This window comes from Manis pentadactyla, unplaced genomic scaffold, assembly GCF_030020395.1.
Source record: "Manis pentadactyla isolate mManPen7 unplaced genomic scaffold, mManPen7.hap1 scaffold_266, whole genome shotgun sequence".
Classification (NCBI taxonomy): Eukaryota; Metazoa; Chordata; class Mammalia; order Pholidota; family Manidae; genus Manis; species Manis pentadactyla.
Window position 1 is genome coordinate 216,926 of NW_026644665.1, and position 24,398 is coordinate 241,323.

The window sequence follows — 24,398 nt, forward strand, 5'->3', positions numbered from 1 at the left end:
TAAGAAGGAAGAATAAAGTGGGAGGGATCTCGCTCCCCTACTTCAAGCTCTACTATAAAGCCACAGTAATCAAGACAATTTGGTACTGGCACAAGAACAGAGCAACAGACCAGTGGAACAGAATAGAGTCTCTAGACATTGACCCAAACATATATGGTCAATTAATATATGATAAAGGAGCCATGGACATACAATGGGGAAATGACAGCCTCTTCAACAGCTGGTCTTGGCAAAACTGAACAGCTACATGTAAGAGAAGGAAACTGGATCATTGTCTAACCCCACACCCAAAAGTACACTCGAAATGGATCAAAGACCTGAATGTAAGTCATGAAACCATAAAACTCTTAGAAAAAAACACAGGCAAAAACCTCTTGGACATAAACATGAGCAACTTATTCATGAACATATCTCCCCAGGCAGGGGAAAGAAAAGCAAAAATGAACAAATGGAACTATATCAAGCTGAAAATCTTCTGTACAGCAAAGGACACCATCAACAGAACAAAAAGGCATCCTACAATATGGGAGGATATATTCATAAATGACATATCCAACAAGGGGTTGACATCCAAAATACATAAAGAGCTCATGCAACTCAACAAACAAAAAGCAACTAATCCAATTAAAAAATGGGCACAGGGTCCGAACAGACACTTCTCCAAAGAAGAAACTCAGATGGCCGACAGGCCCATGAAAAGATCCTCCACATGGCTAATCATCAGAGAAATGCAAATTAAAACCACAATGAGATATCACCTCACACCAGTTAGGACGCCACCATCCAAAACACAAACAACACATATTGGCGAGATTGTGGAGAAAGGGGAACCCTTCTACACTGCTAGTGGGAATGTAAACTAGTTCAACCATTGTGGAAAGCAGTATGGAGGTTCCTCAAAAAACTTAAAATAGAAATACCATTTGACCCTGGAATTCGTCTCCTAGGAATTTACCAAAAGAAAACAAGATTCCAGTTCAAAAAGACATATGCACGCCTATGTTTATTGCAGCACTATTTACAATAGCCAAGAAATGGAAGCAACCTAAATGTGGACAAAGAAGAGGTGGTACATATACACAATGGAATATTATTCAGCCATAAGAAGAAAACAAATCCTACCATTTGCAACAACAAGGATGGAGCTAGAGGGTATTATGGTGAGTGAAATAAGCCAGGTGGAGAAAGACAAGTACCAAATGATTTCCCTCCTTTGTGGAGAATAACAACAAAGCAAATCTGAAAGAACAAAACAGCAGCGACTCACAGACTCCAAGAAGCAACTAGGGGTTACCAAAGGGGAGGGGCGTGGGAGGGAGAAGAGGATTCAGGGATATTATGATTGGTGCACATGGTGTGTGTGGGGTCACGGAGAAACAATGTAGCTCAGAGAAGACAAGTAGGAACTCAGTGGCATGGTGCTACGCTGATGGACAGCGGCGGACAGTGGGGTACAGGGGGACTCAATAATACGGGTGAATGTAGTACCCACATTGTTTCTCTTGTGAAGTGTCTATCAACGATACCTTAATAAAAAAGAAAAAAAAAGTTCACATTATACCAATTGACTTTTATGAAAGACTTAAATGCTTTTCCTTTTCCTGTTTCTTTTTCGCTGTCTCACCAACGGGTCTTGTGCTACCTGGTGCCCGCAGCGGCCGCGCTAGTCGAGCTGGCTAGGGGGCCGCCGCAGCCAGGGGGGGGCCTGAGCCGCGAGCCCCGAGCTACCTGCCATTCGCGCGCCGTCTCCCGGCAACGGGAGCGCGCGCCGCCAGCGCACAATTCCCGCCAGCGCATAATGCACGCCCGCCTCTAGCCCCGGCGCGCTAGCGCAGGCAGGCAGTCTGGAGGAGAGAGCCGCGGAAGCCGCTCGCCCGCCAGACAGAGATCGCTCGTAGCTTCAAATGGGAGGAGTTTTGAGCAAGCTCCGCTCCCCGCAGCCCGCCCCCAATCCGGAAGCAAGGAGACGGCGCCCACCCGCGCGCCGGGCCTTCCTCGCAAGCCACCCCCGCCCCACAAGCCCCGCCCCGCCTTCCCCCTGGGCCCGCCGAGATCCCATTCAGCCCTCAGTCCCCAGTCGTTTCGTCGGGTCCCGTCGGAGGCCTTCCCACCGGTAAGACACGCTGACCCTCCCCAGACGGAGGACTTGACTTTGAAAGTTTTTTTTTCTTAAGTCCTCAGTGGGCTCTGTGCCGTTTTCACCTCTTCAAACACCTTGGTGAGCGTCCACCGTGTCCTGTCTCCCTTTAGCCTCTGCTATGGGATGTGCTGCCAGAACTGTTCCCTTCTTTCAGTTCTTTTTTTGGGGTCATTTTTCTATTCCTTTTATTTTTACTTTTTTATTTTTGGGGGGATCATTAGTGTACACTTACATGAGCAACATTGTGGTTACTAGACTCCCCCCATTATCAAGTCCCCCTCTCATACCCCATTACAGTCACTGTCCATCAGCGTAGTGAGATGCTATAGTCACTACTCGTCTTCTCTGTGTGCTATACTGCCCTCCCCGTGCCCACCCCCCTACATCATGTATGCTGATCCTAATGCCCCTTATTCCCCTTCTCCCTCCCTTCCCACCCACCCCTCCCAGTCCTTTTCCCTTTGGTATCTGTTAGTCCACTCTCGGGTTCTGCGAGTCTGCTGCTGTTTTGTGCCTTCAGTTTTTTTCTTTGTTCTTATGCTCCACAGATGAGTGAAATCATTGGATACTTGTATTTCTCTGCCTGGCATATTTCACTGAGCATAATGCCCTCTAGCCCTATCCATGTTGTTGCGAATCCTTCTTTCAGTTCTTAAAGCTCTGAACTTTAATACAGTATGGGTTTAGCAGAATACTTGGTAAATCACTTAAAATACACCTGCTTCAGGTGAGAATTCCATCTGTCTGTTTATTGCAGCACTATTTACAACAGCCAAGATAGGGAAGCAACGTAAGTGTCCATCAGTAGATAAATGGATAGAGAAGAGGTGGCACATATACAAAATGTTACACTATTCAGCCATAAGAAGAAAACAAACCCTACCATTTGCAACAACATGGATGGAGCTAGAAGGTATGATGGTCAGTGAAATAAGCCAGGTGGAGAAAGACAAGTACCAAATGATTTCCCTCCTTTGTGGCGAATAACAAAGCAAATCTGAAGGAACAAAACAGCAGCTGACTCACAGACTCCAAGAAGAGACTAGGGGTTACCAAAGGGGAGTGGCGTGGGAGGGAGAAGAGGATTCAGGGATATTATGATTGGTGCACATGGTGTGTGTGGGGTCACGGAGAAACAATGTAGCTCAGAGAAGACAAGTAGGAACTCAGTGGCATGGTGCTACGCTGATGGACAGCGGCGGACAGTGGGGTAGCGGAGGGAACTCGATAATACGGCTGAATGTAGCACCCACATTGTTTCTCTTGTGAAACCTTCAGAGCAGTGTATATCAACGATACCTTAATAAAAAAGAAAAAAAAAGTTCACATTATACCAACTGACTTTTATGAAAGACTTAAATGCTTTTTATTTTCCTTTTCCGGTTTCTTTTTCGCCATCTCGCCAATGGGTCTCGTGCTACCCGGTGCCCGCGGCGGCCGCGCTGGTCGAGCTGGCTGGGGAGCCGCCGCAGCCAGGGGGGCTCCTGAGCCGCGAGCCCCGAGCTGCCTGCCATTCGCGCGCCGTCTCCCGGCAACGGGAGCGCGCGCCGCCAGCGCACAATGCACGCCCGCCTCTAGCCCCTGCGCGCTAGCGCAGGCAGGCAGTTTGGAGGAGAGAGCCGCGGAAGCCGCTCGCCCGCCAGACAGAGATCGCTCGTAGCTTCAAATGGGAGGAGTTTTGAGCAAGCTCCGCCCCCTTCAGCCCGCCCCCAATCCGGAAGCAAGGAGACGGCGCCCACCAGCGCGCCCGGCCTTCCTCGCTAGCCCCGCCAGCCCCACAAGCCCCGCTCCGCCGGCCCCCTGGGCCCGCCGAGATCCCATTCAGCCCTCAGTCCCCACTCGTTTCCCCAGGTCCCCTCGAAGGCCTTCCCGCCGGTAAGACACGCTGACCCTCCCCAGACGGAGGACTTGACTTTGAAAGTTTTTTTTCTTCAGTCCTAAGTGGGCTCTGTGCTGTTTTCACCTCTTCAAACCCCTTGGTGCTCGTCCACCGTGTCCTGTCTCCCTTTAGCCTCTGCTATGAGATGTGCTGCCAGAACTGTTCCCTTCTTTCAGTTCTTTTTTTGGGGTCATTTTTCTATTCCTTTTATTTTTACTTTTTTATTTTTGGGGGGATCATTAGTGTACACTTACATGAGCAACATTGTGGTTACTAGACTCCCCCCATTATCAAGTCCCGCCCTCATACCCCATTACAGTCACTGTCCATCAGCGTAGTGAGACGCTATAGTCACTACTCGTCTTCTCTGTGTGCTATACAGCCCTCCCCGTGCCCACCCCCCTACATCATGTATGCTGATCCTAATGCCCCTTATTCCCCTTCTCCCTCCCTTCCCACCCATCCTTCCCAGTCCCTTTCTCTTTGGTAACTGTTAGTCCACTCTCAGGTTCTGTGAGTCTGCTGCTGTTTTGTGCCCTCAGTTTTTTCTTTGTTCTTATGCTCCACAGATGAGTGAAATCATTGGATACTTGTATTTCTCTGCCTGGCTTATTTCACTGAGCATAGTACCCTCTATCCCCATCCACGTTGTTGCAAATCCTTCTTTCAGTTCTTAAAGCTCTGAACTTTAATACAGTATGGGTTTAGTAGAATACTTGGTAAATCACTTAAAATATCCCTGCTTCAGGTGAGTCTACCTTCTGTCTGTAAAGTGTAGTACTCTAAAAGGTTTTGTTACTTTTTTATCTTTGGACCAAAAACTTCCTGGATGGATATAACTTGGCTGATAAAGATGATTAGATTAAAAAGACTTGTGTTTTCGTTTAGTCGCAGTTGAGTGATAACAACAAAATTCAAAACTTCGGTGACAACACTAGATCCTTGATAATTACATTTATCTGAAAAGGTGAACATTCAGGTTTTTAAAATGTTTGACTTTGGGTGTATATTTCTGATGACTTAGCATAACAGATTGAAGGATTCTTGTAAAATTTGTCCCTGCACGTCCTTACACACACTTTTCTTCCACTGTAGTTTTACTTGTGTGGGCAGTTTTTCAATTTCCCCCTCAAAGTTGTTGAATCCATTGCAGGGACAGCTGTCAAGTACCTGCCACTTTCTGCCCTTACGTGGAATGGGGAAAGTTGCCATAAAAATGCTGTGTTTTGTGTTGCTTAGAGGCTTAAGCTCTCTGGAAAATAACTGAACCCACATGGTTCTTAAGGAATTTAAACTTTCTGTCATTCTTCTAAGCTGCTTTGATTCCATAATGTGTCTCCCATTCTCCACAGGGTCTGTAGGACTTCACCACACCACTTTGGCATAACACGTCCAAGACGATACCCAGTCCAGCAGGGCCGGTATTCCTGTGTGCTTCCCACGCTGTGCCGGAATGGCGGTCACAGGAAGCGTGTGCTGTCTCGCGGTCATTCCAGAGTGGTGTGCAGGCCTTCGACAGTGAGGATCGCTCCTCCCGGGAGCAACCTGGCTCGTTTTCCAATGTAAGCATTGCTGGAGGAAAAGACTCCCAGTGTGTCCTCTTTATTCTCCTGCAGTTGTTCATCTGAGAGAATAACTAACTCAAAGGAAAGGAAGAAGCTCCTTATGTGAGGGAGAAATCTCAAGTTCCAGTTATTGAGCAGTTTTTTATTTTCTGGGTTTTTCCCAAGACTATAGCTTAACAGCTAAGGGTCATTTGTGTGAGTGTATAAATTACCCTTTTGCTTGTTGGATAGCTTCTGATTTCCAGCGCCTGAAGTTCATGCTATGTAGCATGATGATCAGAATATCTTAATGCTAGAATCCTGTTTTCTGTTACAGAGCAGTGCAGATCCCTAAGGCCCCAGACTCGTGGTCAAAGGAGGCTGTTCTGCTGGCCCTCGAATGTTGGAAGAGGAAGAAAAGGACAGTGGAGGAGGAGGAAGACCAAACATCTGCTGCTGGTCAGGAGGAGAAAAGAAGGTAACATGCCCTGCAGAGTACTCAACGTGCCTCCCACACGGGCTCCTGGGATTTGTTGAGAGAGAGATCACTCCCCAAAAGAATCAGAGGTCACCTCCTGTGTGTGAATGGCAGGTCCCCTTCTTTGGCTTTCATGGAAAAGCTTGGTAACAAGAGCTTTAATGCTATGCCTTTCATTAGGCACAGGTTACATACATTTTGTAATATACCTTTTCCATAAGTACTAGAGAAAAGCCAACAGTTACTGGCCACATCAGCTTCATACTTTTGATATAAATGTGTTAAATTTTATTTTGAGAGAATGCTGAAAGTCTTCCCCTTGTGGTGGTCAGTTATTTGGGTGACCATCAGCTTAGGTGTCATGTTTGTGCTGAAGGAAATACTTAGCAAAGAACAGTGAAGACTGGAGTATGGTAGCTTTATGAGAAATGAGAATAAAACCAGTTTCATTATTTGGTTTTTGAAAATGTAACGAAAATAGAGGAAGCAGTCTGTTTCCTCGATGGAAAGAGAGGAAGTTGATGGTGCTGAGTAAGCTGCAGAACTGCTTGTGGCTTTCCAAGGAGTCAGTTAAGAATTTTCTTGTAATTCAACCAATTCCAAGACCCACCATGTGCCAGAGCCTACTCCAGGTACTGTGGATAGAGCAGTGAGCTAGACAAAGGTCTCCTGGGACTTGGGTAATCAATGAAACAGGGTAATTATAGATTGTAAGTATATAAAGATTTTTAAGAAGCAGTGCTATAAAAGGGCCATGAGAAAGGGGGAGCTCTGTATATAAGGTGGTCAAGGAAACATGCTCTGAGGAGACAGTGGGCCGTACATTTGAGAAATAGAACCATTGTCCTCATCAGTTACACCAGGTTAGCCATAACCTGCAGGTTCACAGCTGGCCATCTTTGATACTGTAGATGGCAACATTAGGTAAGGAAATACTAATAAATGCAAGTGTGTTCATTGGAAGATTGATTGGAAGTAACGTTGGAAGATCAGGTAATGAATACTAGGGATATGCTTTACAAGGGAGCAGTCTGAGCTCATGGCAGCCAACTAAGCAGGAGTGGCAGAGGGAGATGGTGTGTTGGAGGTCAGAGAGAAAATAACTATTCTTATGGTCAAAACAGGTTTCTCATGTTCTCCAGGTTGGTAATTTGTCTAGACCCCAGTGAGCCTATAACTGAGGGCTCTGTGTTGTCTTTCCCGTAATTGGAATAAGCAGTGATTATGTGCACCATGCGCAGGCCCTTATCTGTGACCTGTGAAGTTCTTCTCTTCCAGACTGAACTAAGTGAGAACACTGGGGGATGTGTGTAGGTGGGTGGCTAAAGTGTTTTTTTGTCTTTAGTTTACAGATGGTAGGATATTAAATTTGTGATTGCAGTGCTTTGGTGAGAAGTTAGCAAATAATCAGTACACCTGAATAGTTCAAAAGGTCTTGATGCATTTTTATACTTTTCTTATTAGATTAGGACAGTCCTAGAATAAATTGACCTTCCTGAATCTTTGAGATCTGAGGCAACCTTTTCTTGTCTAGCATGAACCTATGTTCTGTAGAAAGAGTTACGATCCCAGGAATATGAGAGTATGCTTTAAAGGAGAGGTCGTATCATCTAACTGAGGGTTTGTGATTTGTCACAGGTGCCATGACAGCAGTGGGAGTGGCCATTCAGCTTTGAAGCCCGAGGTGGCCAATGGAGTCCCTGCTGCTTTTGTGCCTGAGTAAGTGAGAATCCATCTGGGTGGGGTTTCCTGTTTGGGAAAGTGTCATTATCAGACTTATTGACCTGTAAGTTTTCCTCTTTGAAGTCAGAGAGGAACATTTTGAGTAACTTGCCACAATAACTATTTTGTCTAATTCCTTTTACTATTTTTCTTTAATATGCATAAGCTATGCTAAGGCTAAGAGGGTTTGTAGATACACTGAATAACCAAGTATGTAACAAAAAGATCACAAGGTTTGTGCAATGGATAGAATGCAGCAGTACGAAATTTAAGAAAAATGTGAGATTTCTGCCTTTTAGCTTAATTATATTTGAGGAAGAATTGGCTGGGAGGGAAAAAGGCTGGAAATGTGTGTGAAAAGGCTTGGGGTAAGTTACGTTTTTAAATTGAGTCAGCACTATGATATGGCTGCTAAAAAAGCTTAACATGCTCCTCCTCTGGGCTGATAGCAGAACAAAGACCAGGAGGAGGCAGGTCAGTGGTGGTCCTGAATGCCTTAGTCCTGCTGTCCGCGGAGTGCTGCTGGTTGGCTGTGCTGCCCTGCAAGAGGAGGCAGACACAAACCGAAATTCACTGCGAGAGAGTGAAGCAACTCAAGATGTCACGGGGTGGTGGTGGGTGAGGGGGTTCTAAAGGTACACAAGCACTAGCCCAGAGGAGAAAAACCTCAGGGGTGTAAAGAAATGAGGGAGGGAAGGATAATGGCCTGCAAAAATCTGAAGGACTATCACATGAAAGGAGGACAATTGGCTTGACTTGGCTCCAGATGGGATCCATAGGTGAAGTAAGTGAAAGAGAAAGTATGTTTGCATCTAGTGCAGGGATAAACTGCTCTGTGGTTGACATTCATCAGCCAGGAGACAGTGAGCTGTCTGTGCTGTCACAAAGGTTGGATGACTATTTCACAGGAAAGATGTTTAGGGAATTTCTGTTTCAGTTTGAATCTTAGAAAAAGTGGTTGGTTCCTCCTAATCGTTTTTGAACACCTTTATTGAGGTATAATTGACATAAATAAACTGTGCCTCTTTGAAGTGTACCATTTGTTCAACTTTGACATGTATCCTTATCAGAATTATTGTCCTATAAATTTTCCTCTTTGAAATCAGAGAGGAACATTTTGAGTAACTTGCCACAATAACTATTTTGTCTAAATTTCACACCCACAAAACCAGCACCACAGTCAAGATAATGAACATCACCATCACTGCCAGAAGTTTCCCCATGCCCCGTGGTGAAGCCTTAAAATCTCCCTCTCATTCTGTCCCTGTTGCCAGGCATCCATTGGTCCCCATTCTGTCACTACAGATTTGTGTGCGTTTCCTAGAGTATATATAAGTAGAATCATACATTTAATTTTTTAAATACTGAGCTTTCCCTTTCTGACTTTGTGAGACATGTTTAGATGAATTAACAGTAAAATTAACAACATTATCCTTTTCCATTGCGTTAGAACGATTTTGTGATGGTGGATGAAGCCTTAAAACAATGTTGGTGCCTTTCAGTAGCACATCTGTGTTTTCCCCTTTTATTTCCCTGTTAGGCCTGGGCCTCTGAAGAGAGACCTCAGTTCCCAGAGCTCAGATGGTGAACTGCATAAGAGACCCTGCTCCTCTGCTGTGAGCTGCTCGAAGGGCACGTGCGCATGTGGCATCCGTATGTCCAGCCGCAATGCCATTACCAGTTCCTACACTTCTACTGGAGGCATCTCTCAGGTACACGCACCTGGTGGTGTGGCAGAATTGGGTTCTTTGCATTTATTAGTTGATTGTGCAGTGTTTTCTAGCCACCTTCTGTCAGATGCTGAGGTCACCTCTAAGCTAACAGCAGTTACCAACCCTTGAATGATCGCTATGGACCAGTGGAACAAACTAGAAAGCCCAGAATGCCTATGTGGAAACCTGATACAAGACAGAGCCATTATTATAGATAAATAGACAGAGGATGAGTAATTCAAAAAACGGTACTAATTTGATTAAAAAGGTAGATTGAGTCTGAATTGCATTGGGTCATAAATTCATCCTCTAGGCACTGGGAATTTAATGAAAGTTTAAAAAATAAGTGGTTATAATTATTTTTAGAAAGGATGTGTAGACTGGAGAACAGAACAAGTTTTGCTACCAGAATGACTTGAGTTCAAATCTTGGCTTTGGCACTTAGTAGCTATAGACTCTTAGGCAGGTAAATGACTTAAACTCTCTTTTTCTCATCTCTAATGGATTGTTATAAAGATTGAAGGTAATGTTTGAAAAGCACCCATTACAGTGCTTGTCAGTAAGCAGGCACCCAATATATAGGAGCTGGAAAAAAAGTAACACATGCGTGAAGGAGGTTTTTGAGAGGAGAAAGAATTTGACATAAGTTTTCATCCATACAGGAGGCTCTTAGAGTAATATAAATGGCACATTAATGATAAATGACAAATACAGGAGATGAAGGCCCCGGGCAAGCAGTTATGGCAATGCAGAGCATAATAGTATGAAGCTTTACCTGGATCTATTCTGCACTAGGCCCTCTGCTGAGCACTGTACACACATTTCCTCAATCAGTGATCACAACAGACCTGACATACATAGTCATTGCCCCTTCTTACAATTTTATGTCAAATGTCATACATACACAAAAGGAAAGAAAAATATCATAATGATCCTCCATGTGGCTCCAGCAGTTAACAGTGTTTTGTCAGTCTTGATCCATCAACAACTACCCAAATTGGTTTTCCTCTTGTGTTTTAAAGTACAAACACGTTGTTTCACCTGTAGGTACTTCAGTGTATTTTAAAAACTTTTTGAACATTAATAACCACAATGCCTCTATTCCTCTGAGTAATAATAACTTAATGTTAGTTATTATCGCCCCAATTTGCCCTTCTTACCCTCCCTGTCTTATTACAGTTACTTTGAATCAGGGACCAAAAATCAACTCATTGTGTTTGGTTCACATGTTTCTTAGACTCTTTTTTTTTGAGCATTAAAGGTATTCAATTAATATGTGTAACAAAAAATCTGAAGGTAAGGTTGTACACTTATGGAAATAATGATTTTGACCTACTTCATAAGATAGTTGTGAGGCAGTACATGTAAAGTGTTCATGCGTCTACACTGTGCATAGTAAGCATTCAAGAAGTGCCGCCAAAGTAAGTACCGAAATTTACATTTCAGGGGACTTAATTCACACTCAGAGCTTCAGACTTAGCATTATACAAGGTTGTATCTGATGGCCTAACAAGCAGACATGCTAAAAATAATCAACTTTTTAACAGGCCTGGGCGGAGCGATGATGCTCAGAGCTGGGCGCCAGGGGCGGGGCGCCGGGACGGTGGGGGTGGGTGGGGCGAGGGACGCGCCCTCCGCCGCCCGTCGGTCCCCCGGGGGCTGGGCTCGCGTTCCCACGGCCCGCCACGCAGGCGCGCGGGAAGCCACCCCCGCGTCACGGGCAGCTGCGGGGTCGACCGCGGGAGGCTCGCGTGCACCGGGGCTTCCGCCTCCCCGGGCGCGCTGCTCAGACCGGCCGGCCCGGCGAGCTCCCCGCGGTGGCAGAACCCCTCTGCGGACCTGGGGCGCGCCAGACACAGCCCCGGGGTGCGCGGGCCCCGCCAGGATGCCGCCTATCCCGGGTGCCTGGCCCTGGCTCCCAGCGCCTCGGCCCGCCCGAGGAGCAGCAGGTGGCAGGTCGCCGGCCTCACAGCGCGGCCTCCCCGGGCGCTCCGGGCCCGCGCGGCGGGCGCCCCCTGGCGGCCTCCAGCTGTCAGGCTTCCCTCGCGGTCTGTCCCCGGGGCTGCTGCCGCCGCCGCCACCGCAGGCGCGGAGCACGTGGGCTGGGGCGGCGGCCGCGCGCGCCCTCCCCCGCAGCGGGGACGTCAGGCCTCTCTTAGACTCAATCAACGGTACTACTACTACGCGTTTTCTTACTTTTGAAAAGTCTGAGTCATTATGTTCTATAGAATTTACTACATTCTGGATTTTGTTTTCGTCATGGTGCCATTTTGACAAGTACTCTATCCCTATTTTCCCTGTAAATGGGCAGTTGGCTCCTGAGGTTTGATGAGTTTCAAGTTCAGTGATTTGGGCAGAGGTGCTGCTGTGCTCTTCTGATCGCATCACATCGGGAGCACGTGCTGTGTGGTTGCCTCCCACTGGGCTCAGGTGTCAGTCTGATCCTTCACTTTATTGTTCCTATGAGCTTTTCACCTGCTGATTTTAGCGGCCATTTTTCGCCTTTGTCTATGTCCATTGTGGCAAAATGGTGATGTTCCAATTCTGTCCTTCCCTCTGCATTGCATTTGTTAACTGAAGGTCTGTGTAATTCTAGATAGAAGAACAAACCCTATCTACTGGAGTGGCAGGATAATAAGCCGGCACTGATGCCTAGTTAACTCCAAAGGTGACCAGTATGATTCTTGCTGTGTTATCTTTATGAACTGATGATATTTTATAAACATTTCATGATCCTCAGTATCTTGATGATATTTTATAAACATTTAATGATCCCCAGAAAGAGTGTAGCTGCTCTTTCTGATGCAACTTTTCCAGCTTTGGCCAATGACAACCCTTTCAAACACTGGCATTTGACTCACTTTTCAGAAGCCCCACTTCACAAAGAAATGATTTTTTAGTCACTTGAAAAGGAGGCTTTATATACAGTGATGGATTAGAGCCACAGAATTATGTTGAAGGTCAGATCCTATGTTATTCCCAAGGGTCAGTCACGTGACTTGTGTTTGGCTTTTAGCTCTGGAAGAGGCGTCCCAGTGCCTCACCCTTCTCCAGCCCAGCCTCCTCCTGCTCACAGACACCAGAGTGTCCAGAAAAGAAGATGAGGTAATCGGTGATTTGCTGTGTGGATTAATGAGAGGGTGGGAAAGGAGGGAAATTTACTTGGCTCTTAGGCTTTCTGAGACTCTGATTTGGAGAATCAAAATGGTTCACATCTAAAGGGCAGAGACGGTGCCGCCCTGAATCGCTCTTGTCTCTTGCAGTCGTCACACAGTGTGACCACACCGGCCTCTGCTTCCCCTCATGCTGCAGCGTGAGGGGCTGGGGCATAAGGGGAAGGGCTTGCATGGGACAGAGTGAACAGAGTGACTGATGGGGGTGCGCAGCAGGCTTCACATTCTAGACCCCAGCTGACCCCCTAGGTGCCTGACTAGAATGCTGCTTTCTTAGAGACAGAGGTGTGACTAGGACTCTCAGAAACTTGGCAGGTTGTATGTAAGGTTCTGAAGATTGTTTTCTGCTTGTTTTAAGACAAAGGTGTCTATGGCTTCTGTGAACTGCCTCCCTTCATTTCTTTAGGAATTTTCTTTGCTTCTTTTTGTTGTCTTGACACACTGAGATCTTAGTCATGGTTGTTCTAGACTTTGGTCAGTTGGTAGTTAGGAGGGTGTAAGAAGTTATCCAGTGCTTTTCTAAACTTAATTGTGCCTCTTCCTCCTACAGAGAAGAGGACGGTCCTCAGGGATCTGGCTCTTCCGCTCCGCCGGTAAACAAGGAGTCCCAGGGAGAACAGAGTAAGTTGATGAACGCGTGGCATGTGTTGGTGGTATTGTATGGAGGGCGCATAGACCACAACCCACTGGAAACACATACTGAGCCTTGATTTGTGTGGGGCTTGGTAGTTACAGAGAGAGATGTTCCTGTCCTTCGGGGTTTATGGTCTGGTAAGGGAGAAAGGTTGCCCAGACTCATATAGCATAACCCAGGCCACCTGGGGGGTTTGGGGTAAGGTAAGCCTAGGTGGGGGAATCCGAGCAGACCAGGCAATTTCTGTCCAGTAAGCAACCATGTGCACGCATTTAGAGCAATGATCATTTCACGTCGTCTTGACTGTTAGAAATAATCTTGCCAACACCATCCAAGCACCCAAACCATAGAAGATAGAATCTCAGAGACACCTAGTGAAAGTTCAGTATTAAAAACTAGGCTGGATAGACAAACCTCTCCATTTCTGGAAGAGAGCAGGAAGAAAGTAAGTCTGATACTTTATTTGCAGATACAACCACATGTAGGGAGAAAGTGTGGGTGACTTCAGAGAGAGGAGTGCCCTGAAAGGTTGGGAAGAGTTGAAGTTATGCACTTAGGAAGTGCAGGTGACCTCAGAGAGAGGAGTGCAGCACCGTGAAAGGCTGAAAAGAGGGAGTTTAAAGTTAAAAGGTTCCACAATTAGAAAGTGCTGGTGACCTCACATAGGAGCACAGTGAAAGTTTGGGGGCTCCCTCTTTTAAGGATTTTTCAGGAATGTGACAGAGGGCTAGGGTGTGGGCTTGTTAAGTGGTCTCAAGTATCTTTGATGAGACATTAAGTTACTCATCAGTCCTCTAAGTAATTCTGCAAAATTAGCTTATCAAGACTGCCTTTCCTCGAAAGTGGGCAGAGTTATTTGTTTGCTAAAGAGTATGTTAAGAATCTTTCTTGTGAAACCTGCTAGTTTTTTTTAAAATACAATTTTGGCTTTAAGGTGGGATCTCCCTGTCTTTACTTTGCTGTTTATAGGTGGGCCTTTTAGCAGGCTAGAGTAAATCATACAGTGGTCTAATGGACACAATGAAGACATGGGCTGTGCTCAGACACTTTTATCTGGGGAATATTCAAACCTTCAAGGCCAAGTTTCTCTTGACCTTTTGAGCTTTAACTGATTAACTCACTAACTCTGAATCTTTTCTGGATTTCTGGATTTAACTGGTTAACCGAGTCCTTTCTAGGGGGCTTTGCTGACCCTGTACTCTTTCCACCCGACTCATATGTATTTCCCTGCCTAACAGCCACGCCCATGGCCCGTTCGCCCCTGCAGACACCTGGCCTTCTGGGCTCTCTTGGCTCTTCACAGTCAGGGCCGCTCCCCGGCCCCTCCCCAGACTCCAGATCCACAGCCTCTTTCTTGGGGCTGACCCCTGCCTCTCCCGCAAAACAAGCCAGTGACGCCACCAAGTCACTTCCAGCCTCTCAGGCTGAGACATCTGCCAAACCCCAGGCCCCGCCTGCCCCGGGCCCCACCCTGAAGCCCAGTGTTCTCTTTGGAACGCTGGGCAGACCACCTGCTAACCTTTCTGCCTCGGCAGTTCCTGCTGTGTCTTCAGCACATCCCATGTTCAAGCCCGTCTTTGTGGCTCCATCTAAAAGTGGGAAGGAGGGTCCTGTGCCATCCAGCCATTCCCAAGTCACAACGGAGGCATCTTCCAGCTCTGTGAACACCCCGACTACCAGCAGACTGCCCCTCCCTTTCAGTCCTGTTTTTAGCAGCACAGGGCTACCTACATCTTTGCCCTTGTCAACTCCTTCCTCCTTCAGTCAGACAACTACTTCAGGCACTAGCACGAATGCCCCTCTGTTCCCTTGCCGGGCCAGTGTCAGCGCCCCCTCCGCAGCGGCTTGGGGGACCACCACAGGCACAGCCGCAGACTCCGCCCAGAAGCCTGTCTTTGGCTCTGGTGTGAGCGATGTGACCAACACTGTGAGCAGCATGACCAGCCCCACTGCTTCCACTGCCCAGCCTGTCCTCTTTGGGTCCCCCCTTGCCTCTGCTGCCAGTTCTGCCCAGCCATGGGCTCCATACTCCAGTTTGGCAGGCTCTGGCCACGCCTGCTCCAACAACAGCCATCACCTTCAGCCAGTCCCTGCCCGGCGCCATCCAGACAGCTGCTAGCAGCAGCACAGCCAGTTTCGGTGACTTCAGTGGCACCCTCACGACCTCCGCCCCCATCGCCCCGAGCCAGCCTGCACTGACATTTAGCAGACGTACCACCCCAGTCTTCAACATTCCCTTTAGTTCCGGCACCAGGCCCCCCATCCCATCCTATCCCGGAGTCACCCCACAGCACACGTTCGGAGCCACTGACAGACAGCAGTTGTGGACTGCCAGCCAGCACTGGCCCCCAGCTTCGGCAGCTCCTTTCCTTTCGGAAGCCCAGCCAGCCTTTGGCAGCACTGTGTGGTCAGGTTTTCGTGGGTTGAAACCCGCAGCCCCTCTTTTTGGCACCATCTCCAGCAGCCAGACAGCCTTTGGCAGCACCACAGCTGTTTCCTCAAATTTTTTTATTTTGTGGTATCATTAATCTACAATTACTTGAGGAACATTATGTTTACTAGACTCCCCCCTTCACCAAGTCCCCCCCCACATACCCCATTAGTCACTGTTCATCAGCGTAGTAAGATGCTGCAAAATCACTACTTGTCTACTATGTGTTGCACAGCACTCCCCATGCCCCCCCGACATTATACATGTTAATCATAAGGCCCCCTTTCTTCTTCCACCCCCTTCTCCCTCCCTTTCCACCTATCTTCCCCAGTCCCTTTCTATTTGGTAACTGTTGTCCTTTCTTGGGTTCTGTGATTCTGCTGCTGTTTTGTTCCTTCTGGTTTTCCTTTGTTCTTATACTCCCGAGATGAGTGAAATCATTTGGTACTTGTCTTTCTCCACCTGGCTTATTTCACTGACCATAATACCCTGTAGCTCTATCCATGTTGTTGCACATGGTAGGATTTGTTTTCTTCTTATGGCTGAATAATATTCCATTGTGTATATGCACCACATCTTCTTTATCCATTCATCTACTGATGGACACTTAGGTTGCTTCCATTTCTTGGCTATTGTAAATAGTGCTGCGATAAACATAGGGGTGCATCTGTCTTTTTAAAATTGGGCTGCTGCATTCTTAGGGTAAATTCCTAGAGGTGGTATTCCTGGGTCAAATGGTATTTCTATTTTGAATTTTTTGAGGAACCTCCATACTGCTTTCCACAGTGATTGAAATAAATCACATTCCCACCAGCAGGGGAGGAGGGTTCCCCTTTCTCCGAATCCTCGCCAGCATGTGTTGTTGTTTGTCTTTTGGATGGTGGCAATCCTTACTGGTGTGAGGTGATATCTCATTGTGGTTTTAATTTGCATTTCTCTGATGACTAGCGATGTGGAGCATCTTTTCACGTGTCTGTTGGCCATCTGAATTTCTTATTTGGAGAACTGTCTGTTCAGCTCCTCTGCCCATTTTTTAATTGGATTATTTGCTTTTTGTTTGTTGAGGTGTGTGAGCTCTTTATACATTGTTGATGTCAACCCTTTATTAGATCTGTCATTTATGAATATATTCTCCCATTCTATAGGATGCCTTTTTGTTCTATTGATGGTGTCTTTCCCTGTACAGAAGCTTTTCAGCTTGATATAGTCCTATTTGTTCATTTTTGCTTTCGTTTCCCTTGCTGGGGGAGATACGTTCATGAAGAAGTCACTCATGTTCATGTCCAAGAGATTTTTGCTTATGTTTATTCTAAGAGTTTTATGGCTTCATGGCTTACATGCAGGTCTTTGATCCATATCAAATATACTTTTGTGTATAGGGTTAGACAATGATCCTCATTTCCTCCTCTTTTGCAGCCACCACCTCGGACTTTGGAGCTACGACCCAGACCAACAGCAGCGGTGGCAGCACAACCTCATCACACGTCACATCTGGGGTGTCAGCAGGCCCCGCTGCCAGTGGGGACTTTGGGATGAGCATGTCAGCCCCCCACAGCAGCTCCACCACTAGTGCATTCAACTTTGTGGCAGGACGGAGTGGGAGAACTGGTGGCACGGCCCATTTCTGGGGATGCCTGAGTGAGAACTCCCTTGGTGCTGGCCAGAGCACACTGTTTGCCATCTACGTGGCCAGCACACCTCAGAACACGTCTGTGCTTGCAGGTGAGATGTGGAATGGGCTCAGTCTGCAGAGCCAAGTGCTGTTTTAAGTGCCAACATAGTCTACACTCCTGGAGCCCTACGCTGTGGTGAAGAGACAGATGTTATCTGTAAACAGCGTCAGGTAGCAGTGTAACTCATGACAGGAGGAGCTATTAGGTAGGCAGTGGGAGCCTTTCTGAGACAATAGGAAACTGAGGCCATGGCTGTAGTTCCAGAGTTGGGAGCAGGGACAACGGCTGGGGGTGAGGGCATTCCAGGCACAGGAGCAAAGGCCCGAAGTCAGAGATGAGCTTATGTTTTCATGAGCAGAGAAGAACCAGGTGTGGCTAGAGGTTTAAAAAGGAAAGTGGGATAAAATGACGTTAAGAGACAGGCAGTAAGGAAGATCATTCAAGGCCTTTTAAAATGTTTTTTATTTTTTGGTCTTAATCTGCAATTAGATGAATAACATTATGTTTATTAGGCTTCCCCCTTCAACAAGTCCCCCCCACGAACCCTATTATAGTCACTGTCCATAAGTGTAGTAAGATGCTGTAGAATCACCCCTTGTCTTCTCTGTGTTGCCCAGCCCTCACTTTGCCCCCCGACCACATTGTATATGCAATTTATAATGCCCCCTTTCTTTTTTTTCCCCTTATCCCTCCCTTCTAACCCATCCTGCTCAGTCCCTTTCCCTTTAGTCCATTTCAATAGGTAGTCCATTCTTGGGTTCTATGATGCTGCTGCTCTTTTGTTCCTCCAGTTTTTCTTTGTTCCTATACTCCAGAGATGAGTGAAATCACTTGGTGCTTGTCTTTCTCTGTCTGGCTTCACTGAGCATCATATCCTCCAGCTCCATACCTATTGTTGAAAGTGGTAGGATCTGTTTTCTTCTCTTGGCTGAATAATACTCCATTGTGTACATGTACCACATCTTCTTTATTCATTCATCTACTGATGAACATTCAGGTTGCTCCCATTTCTTGGCGATTGTAAATAGTGCTCAGAAAAACATAGGGGTGATTCTGTTCTTTTCAAAATGGACTGCTGTATTCTCAGGGTAAATTCCTACGAGCGGTATTCCAGGGTCAAACGGTATTTCTGTTCTGAGCTTTTTGAGAAACCTCCATATTGCTTTCCACAATGCTTGAACGAATTTACATTCCCACCAACAGTGTAGGAGGGTTCCCCTCTCTCCACAACCTTGCCAACATTGGTTGTGGTTTGTCTTTTGGATGGTGGCGATCCTTACTGGTGTGAGGTGATATATCACTGTGGTTTTAATTTTCATTTCTCTGATGACAAGTGATGTGGTACATCTTTTCATGTGTCTATTGGCCACCTGAATTTCTTCTTTGGAGAACTCCCTGTTCAGCTCCCCTTCCCACATTTTTATTGGAATATTTGCACTTTGTTTGTTAAGGTGTGTTAGCTCTTGATATATTTTGGATGTCAACCCTTTATTGGATCTGTCATTTATGAATGTATTCTCCCACGCTATAGGATGCCCCTTTCTTCTGTTGATGGTGGCCTTACCTGTACAGAAGCTCTTAAGTTTGACATAGTCCCATTTGTTCATTTTTCCTTTCTTTCCCTGGAGAGATATATTCACGAAGAAGTCGCTCTTGTTTATGTCCAAGATATTTTCGCCTGTCTTTCTCTAAGAGGTTTATGGTTTCTTGGCTTACATTCGCGCATTTGATCAGTTTTGAATATACTTTTGTGTATGGGGTTAGACAATGATCCATGTTTTCTCCTTTTTGCAGCCATCACCTCCAGCTTTGGAGCTGTGACCCAACACACCAGCTGTGGGACCAGTACATCCGGGTTTGGCAACACCATCTCAGCGCCCTTCACATCTATGGTGTCAGCAGGCCCCACTGGCAGTGGGGGCTTTGGGACAGGCATGCCTGCCCCCCACAGCAGCCCTACCACCGGGGCACTTGGCGTTGGGTCAGTGCAGAGTGGGAGAACTGGTCCCAAGAACTCCTTTTGGGGAGCCTTAAAACCGAGCTCCCTGGGTGCAGCTGGCCAGAGCACACCAACTGCTTTCCCTGTGGCCAGCACGCCTCAGAACACTCCTGGGTTTGCAGGTGAGTTTTGGAATGGGTTCGGTCTGCAGTGCCAGGCGCTGTCTTGAGTGCTGACACAGTCTCCGCTTTCGGAGCCGTATGCTGTGGTGAAGATTTAGACGTTATCACAAAAGTTATCTGTGAACAGCTTCAGGTAGCAGTGTAACTCATCACCGGAGGAGTTATTTAGGAATTCAGCGGCAGCCTTTCTGGGACAATAGCAAACTGAGTCCATGGCTGCAGTTCCAGATTTGGGAGCAGGGGCAGCGGTGGGCGGTGAGGACTTTACAGCCACAGGAGCAAAGACCCAAAGGCAGAGATGAGCTTATATTTTCGTGAGCAGAGAAGAGCCAGGTGGGGCTAGAGGGTATAAAGGAATGTGGGATAAACTGACATGAAGAGAGAGACAGAAAGGAAGATCTTTCACGGCCTTTTAAAGTGATTTTTTTTCTTGGTATCTATCTACAGTTACCTTAAGAACATTATATTTATTTGACTTTCCTCTTCACCAAGTACCCCGCACAAACCCCATTAGGGTCACTGTCCTTCAGCTTAGTAACATGCTGTAGAATCACTGCTTGTCTTCTGTGTGTAGCCCAGTCATCCCCGTTCCGCCCCACATTATACATGCTAATCATAATGCCCCCTTTCTTTTTCCCTGCCCTTATCCCTCCCTTCCCACCCATCCTCCTCAGTCCCTTTGTCTTTGGTATCTGTTAGTCCATTCTTGGGTTCTGTGATTCTGCTGCTGTTTTGTTCCTTCAGTTTTTCCTTTGCTCTTATACTCCCGAGATGAATGAAATCATTTGGTACTTGTCTTTCTCCGCCTCGTGTATTTCACTGAGCATAATCCCCCCACGCTCCAACCATGTTGTTGCAAATGGTAGGATTCATTTTCTTCTTATGGCTGAATTATATTCCATTTGCATACATTCATCTACTGTTGGACACGTAGGTTGTTTCCATTTCTTGGCTGTTGTAAGTAGTGCTGCGATAAACATAGGGGTACATGTGTCTTTTTCAAAATTAGGCTGCTGTATTCTCAGGGTAAATTCCTAGGAGCGCTATTCCTGGGTCAAATGGTATTTCTGTTTTGAGCTTTTTGAGGAACCTCCACATTGCTTTCCACAATGTTTGAACGAATTTACATTCCCACCAACAGTGTAGGAGGGTTCCCCTCTCTCCACAACCTTGCCAACATTTGTTGTGGTTTGTCTTTTCGATGGTGGCGATCCTTACTGGTGTGAGGTGATATCTCACTGTGGTTTTAATTTTCATTTCTCTGATGACAAGTGGTGTGGTGCATCTTTTCATGTATCTGTTGGCCACCTGAATTTCTTCTTTGGAGAACTCCCTGTTCAGCTCCCCTGCTCACATTTTTATTGGAATATTTGCACTTTATTTGTTGAGGTGTGTTAGCTCTTGATATATTTTGGATGTCAACCCTTTATTGGATCTGTCATTTATGAATATATTCTCCCATGCTGTAGGATGCCCTTTTCTTCTGTTGATGGTGCCCTTACCTGTACAGAAGCTCTTAAGCTTGACATAGTCCTATTTGTTCATTTTTCCTTTCTTTCCCTGGAGAGATATGTTCACGAAGAAGTCGCTCTTGTTTATGTCCAAGATATTTTCGCCTGTCTTTCTCTAAGAGGTTTATGGTTTCTTGGCTTACATTCGGGGGTTCGATCAGTTTTGAATATACTTTTGTGTATGGGGTTAGACAATGATCCATGTTTGCTCCTTTTTTGCAGCCATCACCACCGGCTTTGGAGCTGTGACCCAGCACACCAGCTGTGGGACCAGTACATCCGGGTTTGGCAGCACCATCTCAGCGCCCTTCACATCTATGGTGTCAGCAGGCCCCACTGGCAGTGGCGGACTTGGGACAGGCGTGCCTGCCCCCCACAGCAGCCCTACCACCGGGGCACTTGGCTTTGGGTCAGGGCGGAGTGGGAGAACTGGTCCCAAGAACCCCTTTTGGGGAGCCTTAAAACCGAGCTCCCTGGGTGCAGCTGGCCAGAGCACACCAACTGCTTTCCATGTGGCCAGCACGCCTCAGAACACTCCTGGGTTTGCAGGTGAGTTTTGGAATGGGTTCGGTCTGCAGTGCCAGGCGCTGTCTTAAGTGCTGACACAGTCTCCGCTTTCGGAGCCGTATGCTTTGGTGAAGATTTAGACGTTATCACAAAAGTTATCTGTGAACAGATTCAGGTAGCAGTGTAACTCATAACCGTAGGAGCTATTTAGGTATTCAGCGACAGCCTTTCTGGGACAATAGCAAACTGAGGCCATGGCCGCAGTTCCAGGTTTGGGAGCAGGGGCAGCGGCGGGCGGTGAGGACTTTACAGGCACAGGAGCAAAGGCCCAAAGGCAGAGATGAGCTTATGTTTTCGTGAGCAGAGAAGAGCCAGGTGTGGCTAGAGGTTATAAAGGAAAGTGGGATAAACTGACATGAAGAGACAGGCAGAAAGGAAGATCATTCACAGCCTTTTAAAATGTTTTTTTTTCTTGGTATCTATCTACAATTACCTTAAGAACATTGTATTTATTTGGCTTCCCTCTTCACCAAGTACCCCGCACAAAACCCATTAGGGTCACTGTCCATCAGCTTAGTAACATGCTGTAGAATCACTGCTTGTCTTCTGTGTGTAGCCTAGCCATCCCCGTGCCGCCCCACATTATACATGCTAATCATAATGCCCCCTTTCTTTTTCCCTGCCCTTACCCACCCTTCCCACCTGTCTTCCTCAGTCCCTTTCTCTTTGGTGACTGGTAGTCCATTCTTGGGTTCTGTGATTCTGCTGCTGTTTTGTTCCTTCAGTTTTTCCTTTGCTCTTATACTCCCGAGATGAGTGAAATCATTTGGTACTTGTCTTTCTCCGCCTCGTTTATTTCACTGAGCATACCCCCCCTAGCTCCAACCATGTTGTTGCAAATGGTAGGATTCATTTTCTTCTTATGACTGAATTATATTCCATTTGCATACATTCATCTACTGTTGGACACGTAGGTTGTTTCCATTTCTTGGCTGTTGTAAGTAGTGCTGCGATAAACATAGGGGTACATGTGTCTTTTTCAAAATTAGGCTGCTGTATTCTCAGGGTAAATTCCTAGGAGCGCTATTCCTGGGTCAAATGGTATTTCTGTTTTGAGCTTTTTGAGGAACCTCCACATTGCTTTCCACAATGCTTGAACGAATTTACATTCCCACCAACAGTGTAGGAGGGTTCCCCTCTCTCCACAACCTTGCCAACATTTGTTGTGGTTTGTCTTTTCGATGGTGGCGATCCTTACTGGTGTGAGGTGATATCTCACTGTGGTTTTAATTTTCATTTCTCTGATGACAAGTGGTGTGGTGCATCTTTTCATGTATCTGTTGGCCACCTGAATTTCTTCTTTGGAGAACTCCCTGTTCAGCTCCCCTGCCCACATTTTTATTGGAATATTTGCACTGTGTTTGTTGAGGTGTGTTAGCTCTTGATATATTTTGGATGTCAACCCTTTATTGGATCTGTCATTTATGAATATATTCTCCCATGCTGTAGGATGCCCTTTTCTTCTGTTGATGGTGCCCTTACCTGTACAGAAGCTCTTAAGCTTGACATAGTCCCATTTGTTCATTTTTCTTTTCTTTCCCTGGAGAGATATGTTCACGAAGAAGTCGCTCTTGTTTATGTCCAAGATATTTTCGCCTGTCTTTCTCTAAGAGGTTTATGGTTTCTTGGCTTACATTCGGGGGTTCGATCAGTTTTGAATATACTTTTGTGTATGGGGTTAGACAATGATCCATGTTTGCTCCTTTTTTGCAGCCATCACCACCGGCTTTGGAGCTGTGACCCAGCCCACCAGCTGTGGGACCAGTACATCCGGGTTTGGCAGCACCATCTCAGCGCCCTTCACATCTATGGTGTCAGCAGGCCCCACTGGCAGTGGCGGACTTGGGACAGGCGTGCCTGCCCCCCACAGCAGCCCTACCACCGGGGCACTTGGCTTTGGGTCAGGGCGGAGTGGGAGAACTGGTCCCAAGAACCCCTTTTGGGGAGCCTTAAAACCGAGCTCCCTGGGTGCAGCTGGCCAGAGCACACCAACTGCTTTCCATGTGGCCAGCATGCCTCAGAACACTCCTGGGTTTGCAGGTGAGTTTTGGAATGGGTTCGGTCTGCAGTGCCAGGCGCTGTCTTAAGTGCTGACACAGTCTCCGCTTTCGGAGCCGTATGCTTTGGTGAAGATTTAGACGTTATCACAAAAGTTATCTGTGAACAGATTCAGGTAACAGTGTAACTCATAACCGGAGGAGCTATTTAGGTATTCAGCTGCAGCCTTTCTGGGACAATAGCAAACTGAGGCCATGGCCGCAGTTCCAGGTTTGGGAGCAGGGGCAGCGGCGGGCGGTGAGGACTTTACAGGCACAGGAGCAAAGGCCCAAAGGCAGAGATGAGCTTATGTTTTCGTGAGCAGAGAAGAGCCAGGTGTGGCTAGAGGTTATAAAGGAAAGTGGGATAAACTGACATGAAGAGACAGGCAGAAAGGAAGATCATTCACAGCCTTTTAAAATGTTTTTTTTTCTTGGTATCTATCTACAATTACCTTAAGAACATTGTATTTATTTGGCTTCCCTCTTCACCAAGTACCCCGCACAAAACCCATTAGGGTCACTGTCCATCAGCTTAGTAACATGCTGTAGAATCACTGCTTGTCTTCTGTGTGTAGCCTAGCCATCCCCGTGCCGCCCCACATTATACATGCTTATCATAATGCCCCCTTTCTTTTTCCCTGCCTTTACCCTCCCTTCCCTCCTGTCTTCCTCAGTCCCTTTCTCTTTGGTGACTGGTAGTCCATTCATGGGTTCTGTGATTCTGCTGCTGTTTTGTTCCTTCAGTTTTTCCTTTGCTCTTATACTCCCGAGATG

At 46.7% G+C, this 24,398-nt stretch overlaps 2 protein-coding genes across 2 annotated transcripts; both read left to right on the forward strand.

The window, feature by feature from the left end:
- Positions 1 to 1,726: 1,726 nt before the first annotated feature.
- On the forward strand, positions 1,727 to 19,443 carry LOC118927187 (nuclear envelope pore membrane protein POM 121-like; the record flags this gene model as incomplete). Its single annotated transcript, XM_057496710.1, has 9 exons — positions 1,727 to 2,113; positions 5,372 to 5,581; positions 5,901 to 6,041; positions 7,680 to 7,760; positions 9,304 to 9,475; positions 12,492 to 12,580; positions 13,199 to 13,269; positions 17,130 to 17,435; positions 19,181 to 19,443. Coding segments are annotated over exons 1-9 (1,542 nt in total), but the record flags the coding sequence as incomplete, so codon positions are not given.
- A 276-nt stretch (positions 19,444 to 19,719) lies between these two features.
- On the forward strand, positions 19,720 to 23,454 carry LOC130682329 (putative nuclear envelope pore membrane protein POM 121B; the record flags this gene model as incomplete). Its single annotated transcript, XM_057496709.1, has 3 exons — positions 19,720 to 19,799; positions 21,419 to 21,567; positions 23,299 to 23,454. Coding segments are annotated over exons 1-3 (385 nt in total), but the record flags the coding sequence as incomplete, so codon positions are not given.
- Between the last annotated feature and the right edge of the window lie 944 nt (positions 23,455 to 24,398).